An 11,636-nucleotide genomic window follows, 5' to 3' on the forward strand; every position below is an offset into this window, starting at 1 on the left:
TACCCATAACTGTGTTCTACACTCGGAAAAAGACACCTGCAGAGAGGTGTGAGTCAGTGGAAAAAGACGTGACAGCGCAGCGGCGCCAGGACGAAGAGGCGCGATCAGAGGAACTGTGAAATACTGGTCAGTCACTATTAATAATTTCTTATGTGTCCAACCTCGTACGTTGATCGCTAAAGGGTGATTCTTAGACTACGGGCACTTATGTCCTCTGATCATATTGTATGAAAAACAGAAAAAAGGGGAAATTTCACACTTTTATAGTTATCTTTACAATGAAAGTGTTTTGAGAAATTTGTTCTAGTAGTCTATGATGACTTTTTCACCTTTTCTCAGCATCATTATATGCAAATATTGCCGTTTTGTGCTTGTCCCACACCCAGACTTTTGATCTTCAATGATAAAAAGGAATGGTAAAGAAACGTTTTTTCTAATGTTTTAAAATATCTCTGAATAAAATAATCAAAACATAATTGGGGTATTCAATGTCATACAACTGTTGTGATTTTTTAAAACAAAATGTAGTTGTCCCACACTATTGCCGTAATTTCCACCACAACACTGTAATGTCCCTAAACAGTTTGTATGAAAGATTGTTTGGGGAGTTTCTATGGAGATAAAACAGTGACATCAGAGCACATGTATATAGCGCCAAATCACAACAAACAGTTGCCCCAAGGCACGTTATATTGTAAGGCAATGGTGTGGTGGAAATTACATTTACAAGGCCAATAGTGCCCATAGTTAAAGAATCACCCTAAAATTAAATTTGTTAGTTCTAAAAGCCATCATAATTATTTATAGGAAAATGTTCTATTATTTCTCAAACAAATGTTTGGGCCTGAAAACAGGTTGGTCTTATTTTTCTACTCAGGTTTGAACTTTGAGAGTGTTTACACACGAGAGAAAAGTGAGAAAATGTTCATGCCTGATTGAGAAGTGTATAAAGTGTGTAGTGAGGGGTTTTACAGCTTTAAAACATCTATAATAATTGTAAAAAATAACGCTGACTACTTCACGGATTTTGCATATCGCGGGCTATTTTTAAAACATAACTCCCGCAATAAACAAGGGAACACTGTATTGGATGAAGTTAATTTTCTTTGTTGTTCAGACTAAGCAAGTTGTTTTAAAAAAAATATTTGGTTGAGGAAAACTAAATTACACTGTCTATGCTTTCTGCCTTTTATAGACTAAATAACTAATCAACAATGAAAGCAAGAGCTTCATTCCCAAGTAAAGCACAGGAGTGGTATTGCCAGTCTACCCAAAAACCCTCATGGACAGCACTCATTTGCACCCACTGGTTGACCAACAAATACTAGGCAATAGAACAAAAAAAAGCATCTTACTGCAAGAGGCTAAAGATGAAACCCCAAAGACAATAAACCTGATGAGCAAAGGTAACAATCCTGACTGATAAAGTAGTCCGAGTGAGTCACTGGACACCAATTACAAGAGAGCAGATATTGACTGCTCCATGACCTCAGATAAAAATTACAACAGAGGTGAAGCCAGGATTTGCTAAGAGGAAATACACAAAATTTAAACATACATATACAGTTGTATGTAACAGTTTGTGCCCCCCTGATGATTTCCATGATTTTCCTTTATAAATCATTGTTTGTTTGGATCAGCAATTTCAGTTAAATATATCATATCGCAGACAAACACAGTGATATTTGAGAAGTGAAATGAAGTTTATAGGATTTACAGAAAATGTGCAATAATCCTTTAAACAAAATTAGGCAGGTGCATAAATTTGGGCACCCCAATATAAAGAATACATAAATATTAGTAGATCCTCCTTTTGCAGAAATAACAGTCTCTAAAACGCTTCCTATAGCTTTCAATGAGAGTCTGGATTCTGTTTGAAGATATTTTGGACCATTCGTCTTTAAAAAACATCTCAGGTTTGTTGGTTTCTGAGCACGGACAGCCCGCTTAAAATCACACCACAGACTTTCAATAATATTCAGGTCTGGAGACTGAGACGGCCATTCCAGAATGCTGTTCCTCTGCATGAATGCCTTAGTAGATTTTGAGCAGTGTTTAGGCACGTTGTCTTGTTGAAAGATCCAGCCCGGGCGCAACTTCAACTTTGTCACTGATGAACATTGTTCTCAAGAATCTGCCGATATTGACTGGAATCCATGTTACTGTGACCCTCAACTTTAACAAGATTCCCAGTACCTGCACTGGCCACACAGCCACACAGCATGATTGAACCACCTCCAAATTTTACTGTAGGTAGCAAGTGTTTTTCTTGGAATGCTATGTTCTTTTTCAGCCATGCATACCGCCCCTTGTTATGTCCAAACTCTATTTTAGTTTCATCAGTCCACAGCACCTTATTCCAAAATGAAGCTGACTTGTCCAAATATGCTTTAGCATACACTGAAGCAAATAAGTATTTGATCCGCTGTCAATTTTGCAAGTTTTCCCACCTACAAAGAATTGAGAGGTCTGTAATTTTTATCATAGGTACACTTCAACTGTGAGAAACAGAATCTAAAAAAAAGTCAGAAAAATCATATTGTATGATTTTAAAATAATTAATTTTCATTTTATTGCATGAAACAAGTATTTGATCACCTACCAACCAGCAAGAATTCTGGCTCTCACGGACCTGTTAACTTTTCTTTAAGAAGTCCTCCTATTCTGCACTCTTTACCTGTATTAATGGCACCTGTTTGAACCATTACGTGTATAAAACACACCTATTCACACACTCAATCAATCACTATCCAACCTATCCACTATGACAAAGACCAAAGAGCTGTCTAAGGACACCAGGGACAAAATTTTAGACCTGTACAAGGCTGGGATGGTCTACAGGACAATAGGCAAGCAGCTTGGTGAGAAGACAACAACTGTTGGCGCAATTATTAGAAAATAGAAGAAACACATGATGACTGTCAATCTTCCTTGGTCTGTGGCTCCATGTAAGATCTGGTCTTGTGGGGTAAGAATGATTCTGAGAAAGCCCAGAACTACACAGGAGGACCTGGTCAGTGACCTGAAGAGAGCTTGGACCACAGTCACAAAGATTACATTAGTAACACATGATGCTGTCATGGTTTAAAATCCTGCAGGGCAGCAAGGTCCCCCTGCTCAAGCCAGCACATGTCCAGGCCCGTTTGAAGTTCACCAGTGACCATCTGGATGATCCAGAGGAGGCATGGGAGAAGGTCATGTGGTCAGATGAGACAAAAATAGAGCTTTTTGGTATCAATTCCACTTGCTGTGTTTGGAGGAAAAAAGGATGAGAACAACCCAAAGAACACCGTCCCAACTGTGAAGCATGGGGGTAGAAACATCATTTTTGGGGGTTGCTTTCTGCAAAGGGGACAGGACAACTGCACCGTATTCAAAGGAGGATGGATGGAGTCATGTATCATCAGATTTTGGCAAACAACCTCTTTCTCTCGGTAAGACCATTGAAGATGGGTAGTGGCTGGGTCTTCAGCATGACAATGACCCCAAACACACAGCCAGGGCAACTAAGGAATAGCTCCATAAGAAGCATTTCAAGGTCCTGGAGTGGCCTGGCCAGTCTCCAGACCTGAACTCAATAGAAAATCTTTGGAGGGAGCTGGAAGTCAAAACCTGAAAGATCTGGAGAAGATCTGTATGGAGGAGTGGACCAAAATCCCTGCTGCAGTGTGCAAACTTGGTCAAGAACTAGACAGGAAACGTCTGACGTATGAAACTGCAAACAAAGGTTTCTGTATTAAATATTAAGGTCTGTTTTTCTATTGTATCAAATACTTATTTCATGCAATAAAATGCAAATTAATTATTTAAAAATCATACAAAGTTATTTTCTGATTATTTTTTTTTTTATATATTCTGTCTCTCACAGTTGAAGTGTACCTACTACGATATAAATTGCAGACCTCTCCATTCTTTGTAGGTGGGAAAACTTACAAAACTGACAGTGGATCAAATACTTATATGTCTCACTGTACCTCAACCGACTGTGGCGTGTACGCAGCAAAGGCTTCCTCTGCATTACAACATCTCTTTGTGCAAAGTGTGCTGTATAGTCGAACAATGCACAGAGATACTATTTGCAGCAAGATCATGTTGTAGGTCTGTGGGTTGACTATGACTGTTCTCACCATCCTTCGTTTCAGCTTATCTGAGATTTTTCTTGGCCTGCCACTTCGGGCCTTAACTAGTACTGTGCCTGTGGTTAACCATTTCCTCACTATGTTCCTCACAGTGGAAACAGAGCTGAAATCTCTGAGATAGCTTTTTGTATCTTTCCCCTAAACCATGATGTTGAACAATCTCTGTTTTCATGTCATTTGAGAGTTGTTTAGAGGCTTCCATGTTGCCACTCATTAGAAGAGATGCAAAGAGGGGAAACATTTGTAAATGGCCACCTTAAATACCTTTTCTCGTGATTGGATTCACTTGCGTAAGGAGGTCAAGGGTCAATGAGCTTACCAAACCAATAATTAGTGCTACATGTATTCATATCAATAAAATGACAAGGGTACCCAAATTTATGCACCTGCCCAATTTTGTTTAAATAATTATTGCACACTTTCTGTAAATCCTATAAACTTAATTTCACTTCTCAAATATCACTGTGTTTGTCTGCTATATGATATATTTAACTGAGATTTCTGATCCAGACAACCAATGATTTATAAAGGAAAACCGTGAAAATTATCAGGGGTGCCCAAACCTTTGCATACAACTGTGTGTGTGTGTGTGTGTATATATATATATAATATATACACACACACACACACACACACACACACACTTATTCCAATTAAGGGCCATGGGAACAGTCACTGGGCAAGAAGCGGGGTGCAGCCTGGGACACACTAAAGTGTTCACCAACAAAGGCAGGCAAAAGCATCCTGGGGGTAGAACAAATCAGTTCACTAGCACAGGCTTGCAATTTGACAGGCATCCAAGTCCAGTTCACTTTCCAAAAATTTACTGACATATGTCTTTGCAGTTTGAAAGTGAGGTTATCAAATATCTGAACATGCTTTATAAGCTCAACTCATCTACCTGATCCATATTTTGTTCATAACGTGCAAAAATCTACCGATAACAACTGAAGAAACTAACGACAAACGATGCTTACACATGTAAAGATATGCACCAAAGGTATCACACTGTATGTGAGTCCCAACAGTTTATGGGTAAAACGCATACCCATAATTTCCAGACTATAGAGCACACCTGAATATTAGCTGCACCCACCAATTTTAAAAAGAAAAAAGAAATTGTACATAAATAGGCCGCACTTGTCTATAAGCTGCAGCTCTCCACGTTGTAACATGAGATATTTACACAGAAAGATGTTAGACAGAAAGATTTAACTTTTAATTAAATGCGGACTGCAAATGCTGTTTTTCCCCTTGAAGTGTTACAAGTAAATATTGTTCAGGAAATCAACTGATGGATTTCAACTTATGAAAAAGCCTGTAAAAATCCATAAATTAGCTTCATCATTGTAAATGGTAAATGGACTGCATTTATATAGCGCTTATCCATCTGCATCAGACGCTCAAAGCGCTTTACTCATCAATGCCTCACATTCACCCCGATGTCAGGCTGCTGCCATGCAAGGTACTCACTATACACCGGGAGCAACTAGGGGATTAAGGACCTTGCCCAAGGGCCCTTAGTGATTTACCAGTCAGGCTGGGATTTGAACAGAGGATCCTCTAGTCTCAAACCCAACACTTAACCACTAGACCATCACCTCCCCTATTGTAAAAGCTGCAGTGCTCCAAGCGTGTGAAAAAAGATGCGGTTTATAGTTTGGACATTACGGTACTATCCCAAAGGTGACATCAAAGAGTTGAGCTGCAAAGGTAGTCTATTATTTACCATCTATTAAATTAACTGACAACTATTTTGCTAACTGTTCTAAGTGATGTTTTTAAATATGATAAGTCTTTAATTTCTGCCCCTTAAATGTGAATATTTTCTGTTTTGACTACTTTCTTTACTCCTCACTGACAGTAAACTGAATATTGGGCTGTGGTCAAAACAAGACATTTGAAGGCATCATCTTGGCCTCTAGAAAAAAAAAACTGATCAACATTTTTCACCATTTTCCGGAACTAACAAATAATCAATTGACAGATTATTTTCTCAATTATGAAAATCATTTACTTGCAGCCCTGCTAAAGAGATACTTTGAGCACGTCTGATCCTCAGTAGCTCTGAGTGACATGAGAAGTTTCACAGGACTTCTTGAAGGCCCTATTCGATTGGACAGTTTGAAAATGTTAATTGAAACTGGACCAGCATGGAATTGGGTAACACATCATCTGATCCCAGGTGGGTCATCTTGGAGCTACCTGTCTGCATTCACTTAATCTTGCACCTTGGAAAAATCTTAAACTAAAGAATGAGACAAGCTAGTGGAAAGAGAGGAGAAATATCTGTATTGTCCCAGTCTGCCCGGCTGTAAATGAGTCTAAGCTGGAAATTAACCAGTGACTGACTAGCAACCCATCCAACATGAGTGATGAACTTTCAACCAGTTCCATGGTGGCTGTCGCAGCGCCTTCTGCTGCAGACGATTCAGTATCAGGTAAATGTGAGTTGCTGTTTAGCAATATTCGCATTAAAATTTAACCTACCTCAATCCTCTCTTCTTGCACACTCATGTAAAAAGTTTTTTTTTTTTTTTTTTTTTAATGAAGCACACAGTTAGGGGTAGATATGTAAAACAGATTAAACTGTTCAAATTTCCAAACTTTTTTAAAGCCCCAAGCCTAAACCATTCAACAAAATAATTTTTGAAAGTTGGTAGACATCTGAGACCTAAGACAGAGACAAAAAAAATTTTTTGACGGAACTTTACTGCTGTTAGATCCAGAAGGCAAGCCTTCATTTTTATGATGGAACTGACAGCTGTGAAACTATTATAATAATATATATTAATATAACATAAGAATAATATAATAATTATTTTCTATATCAGGCAGGCCTCTTCCCTTTGTTTTTAAAACTAATCTTAAAACCCACTTTTATGTACTGGCTTTTAAATCAGAATGAGATTCTCGATCTGTTTAGGCTGTTTTAACTGTTTTTACTTGTTTTAGTTAAATTTTTGGGGAGGCTTGTTTTTATTTGTACTTTGTGTTTTGTTACCTTTTGTACAATCCCTGGCAAAAATTACGGAATCACCGGCCTTGGAGGATGTTCATTCAGTTGTTTAATTTTGTAGAAAAAAAAGAAGCAGATCACAGACATGACACAAAACTAAAGTCATTTTAAATGGCAACTTTCTGGCTTTAAGAAACACTATAAGAAATCAGGAAAAAAAAATTGTGGCAGTCAGTAACGGTTACGTTTTTAGACCAAGCAGAGGGAAAAAAATATGGAATCACTCAATTCTGAGGAAAAAATTATGGAATCATGAAAAACAAAAGAACGCTCCAACACATCACTAGTATTTTGTTGCACCACCTCTGGCTTTTATAACAGCTTGCAGTCTCTGAGGCATGGACTTAATGAGTGACAAACAGTACTCTTCATCAATCTGGCTCCAACTTTCTCTGATTGCTGTTGCCAGATCAGCTTTGCAGGTTGGAGCCTTGTCATGGACCATTTTGTTCAACTGCCAAAGATTTTCAATTGGATTAAGATCCGGACTATTTGCAGGCCATGACATTGACCCTATGTGTCTTTTTGCAAGGAATGTTTTCAGTTTTTGCTCTATGGCAAGATGCATCATCCCCAAACATCCTTTCAATTGATGGAATAAGAAAAGTGTCCAAAATATCAACGTAAACTTGTGCATTTATTGATGACGTAATGACAGCCATCTCCGCAGTGCCTTTACCTGACATGCAGCCCCATATCATCAATGACTGTGGAAATTTACATGTTCTCTTCAGGCAGTCATCTTTATAAATCTCATTGGAACGGCACCAAACAAAAGTTCCAGCATCATCACCTTCCCCAATGCAGATTCAAGATTCATCACTGAATATGACTTTCATCCAGTCATCCACAGTCCACGATTGCTTTTCCTTAGCCCATTGTAACCTTGTTTTTTTCTGTTTAGGTGTTAATGATGGCTTTCGTTTAGCTTTTCTGTATGTAAATCCAATTTCCTTTAGGCGGTTTCTTACAATTCGGTCACAGACGTTGACTCCAGTTTTCTCCCATTCGTTCCTCATTTGTTTTGTTGTGCATTTTCGATTTTTGAGACATACTGCTTTAAGTTTTCTGTCTTGACGCTTTGATGTCTTCCTTGGTCTACCAGTATGTTTGCCTTTAACAACCTTCCCATGTTGTTTGTATTTGGTCCAGAGTTTAGACATAGCTGACTGTGAACAACCAACATTCTTTTGCAACATTGCGTGATGATTTACCCTCTTAAGAGTTTGATAATCCTCTCCTTTGTTTCAATTGACATCTCTCGTGTTGGAGCCATGATTCATGTCAGTCCACTTGGTGCAACAGCTCTCCAAGGTGTGATCACTCTTTTTTAGAAGAAGACTAATGAGCAGATCTGATTCGATGCAGGTGTTAGTTTTGGGGATAAAAATTTACAGGGTGATTCCATAATTTATTCCTCAGAACTGAGTGAGTCCATATTTTTTTCCATCTGCTTGGTCTAAAAAAGTAACCGTTACTGACTGCCACAATTTTTTTTTCCTGACTTCTTATAGTGTTTCTTAAAGCCAGAAAGTTGCCATTTGAAATGACTTTAGTTTTGTGTCATGTCTGTGATCTGCTTTTTTTCTACAAAATTAAACAACTGAATGAACATCCTCCGAGGCCAGTGATTCCATAATTTTTGCCAGGGGTTGTATGTCCCCTTGTGTACAGCACTTTGTTTCAGCTGCAGCTGATTTTTAAAGTGCTTTATAAATAAAGTTGATTTGATTTTATATATATATATATATATATATATATATATATATATATATATATATATATATATATATATATATATATATGAGGTCTATTAGATAATAAACCGACACTTATTTTTTTTTAAACTATATAGATTTGAATGACGTGCGATTACACCAATCATGCTTGAACCCTCGTGCGCATGCGTGAGTTTTTTCACGCGTCTCGGTGACGTCATTTCCCTGTGGGCAGGCCTTGACTGAGATGTGGTCCCGCCCTCTCAGCTGAATTCCTTTGTTTCACACGCTGCTCGAGACGGCGTGCGTTGCTTTATCAAAATGTTTTCTGGACCTGTGAGGAATATCCGAGTGGACACTATTCGAGAAATTAAGATGGTTTTCGGTGAAAAGTTTAACGGTTGATGAGAGATTATGGGGTGTTTCTGTCGGTGTAAGGACTTCCCACGGAGCGGGACGTCGCGCAGCGCTTCCAGGCACCGTCGTCGGCCTGTTTCGACCTGAAAACATCCTAATTTAAGGCTTAATTCACCCAGGACGTCGTGAGAGAACAGAGAAGATTCAGAAGAGGCCGGCATGAGGACTTTATGCGGACATTCCACTGTTTAAGGACATTTTGTAATGAAAGACGTGTGCGCAAATTCACCGAGTCATTTCCGTGACGACTCGGTGAATCTGTGTGTGTCGCGACAGGAAAAACACCTCCGTGTTGAAAACCATTTGTAAAATTCAGGCGGCTTTTGATGGCTTTCAACAAGTGAGTAACTGAGAAATTGTTTAACAGCTGGGCATGTTCCAACTTGCCCGTTAAGGTTTCCAACGGAGGTGTTTTTCCTGTCGCGACCCCCCGCGGTCGGGTCCGGCCCGACATGTGACTCTGCCCGCACGTTCTTTCATTACAAAATGTCCGTTAAAAATGGAATGTCCGAATAAACTCCTCATGCCAACTTCTTCTGAAAGTTCTCTGTTCTCTGACGACTTACTGGGTCAACAGAGCCTGAAATGTGGAAGTTTTCAACTTGAAACGGTGAGACGCTGCCGCCTTGAAGCGCAGATCGCCGTCAGGCGCTGTGGGCTGTCCTTAAAGCGACACTACCAGACCAAAATCTCTCATCAGCCGTTAAAATTTTTACCGAAAACCAGCTGAATTTATCAAATGGTGTCCACTCAGTTGTGCCTTACAGTTTTGAAAAAGTTTTGATCAAACAAAGCAGCAGTCTCTGAGCCATTCCTAAACAATGGAAAAAAAATCGACGAGAGGGTGGGCGACTCCTCACTCAAAGACTGCCCACAGGCGAATGACGTAACCGACAGGCGTGAAAAAACTCTTGCATGCCCACGAGGGTTCAAGCATGTCTGATGTAATCACACGTGATACAAATCCATATGGTTTTTGAAAAAAATAATAAGGTCGGATACTTTTCTAATAGACCTCGTAGAGAGAGAGAAAATAATTACTATATATATATATATATACACACACACACACACACACATATATATATAGGGGTAAGGAAAAAGCATTACTTTCTATACCTGTACACTGATTGCCGGCTATGTAAAACACAAACAGCTACAAACTCTCCCTTTTATGATTGTCTCATAGAGCCCACCGATATATTGGTTGGCTGATAATATCGGCAGATATTGGGTTTTCACAAACATGTCGGTATCTGTGTTATTTCTGCCCATATGACAACTTTTAATTTGCCAAACAAACAATTTGGCTGTTGAACATTGTCACTAAATAGTTTCTACACCAGAAGGCATTGTTTACAATGCTGTCAAGCATAGCTGGGACCCCCATCACCTCGTGATCACATTAGTTACAAAAGACAGGCAAAGCAGTTAGCTGCCATTCACTTTAAGTCAGAGGAGGAGTTTTACAGCAACAAGAGACAAGTGGGCTCTGTGCCACCAGCTACGACTGACCAAAACAGATGATCTATTTTATGCAATGTGACATTGCAACTGCCAACATATTGCCAAAAAAGTAAAGAAATTCCTGTATCATTCAGGCTGTAGTGTCCAGTAATGATTTTGTCCTGTGTTAGTTTGGTGGCAGTGTGGTGTTCATGCTGGGGGGTGATGGGGCTCTACGCTAACTACGCCTCTGACAGCTGTCACTCTTGCATCCCAAAACACATGACATTTTCTAAGCCGATACCTCTTCACATTCTATTCTTGAGGCGTCTCTGCTCTCCAACATCTCACAGAACTGTTCCACATTGACGGACTCTTCTCCTCGGCTTAGCCGGTCCTCCAGCCACCGCACCAGGACGCTCTCGTTCCCGGCTAGAACAGATTCCCGAATAGCTACCCCCGAGTCGCTAATCCGAGCCGCTGCTTCCCTCAGCCTGACTTGTTCCAGCAGGACCGAGGGACTCGGCGGGCCCCGGGTGTGTGCCGACAGGCTGCTCGATCCCCTTCCGCCTCTGCCAGCACCGGAGCTCGCGCCGCCTCCTCCGCCGCCGCCAGTGGCCGCAGAGGCCGGACTGTCTTCCGCGAAGCCGGGGCTCTCCGTTTCCAGGTCTTCTTCGTCGCCGCTGCCTCCTCCGTAGCCGCTCTCCGCGTTCCCCATGTTTGTTCCGGCGACTTTTAGCACTGGTGGAAAAATCTCCGCGGCCCACTGGCTGTGGTCGCACCGGTCTGGAAACAGACCCGTAAACGACACCTCGAGTTCCGCTACCGCATTAGCCTTCCCAGCGTGACGTCAGCGTGATGTCGGCACGGTGCGCACGCGCAGTCCCGACCCGGAAA

The 11,636-nt window shown here is 40.4% G+C and overlaps 1 protein-coding gene across 1 annotated transcript in view; it reads right to left on the reverse strand.

Annotated features, from left to right (window-relative positions):
* Positions 1-11,576, reverse strand: part of zzef1 (zinc finger, ZZ-type with EF hand domain 1) — a 100,005-nt gene extending 88,429 nt beyond the window's left edge. The window contains exon 1 of the mRNA XM_034178984.1: positions 11,044-11,576. Coding sequence (XP_034034875.1) covers positions 11,044-11,457 — 414 coding nt within the window. The 5' untranslated portion in view covers positions 11,458-11,576. The remainder of the gene's footprint in view (positions 1-11,043) is intronic.
* Positions 11,577-11,636: the final 60 nt, after the last annotated feature.

Source organism: Thalassophryne amazonica, chromosome 9, assembly GCF_902500255.1.
Source record: "Thalassophryne amazonica chromosome 9, fThaAma1.1, whole genome shotgun sequence".
NCBI classification, from domain to species: domain Eukaryota; kingdom Metazoa; phylum Chordata; class Actinopteri; order Batrachoidiformes; family Batrachoididae; genus Thalassophryne; species Thalassophryne amazonica.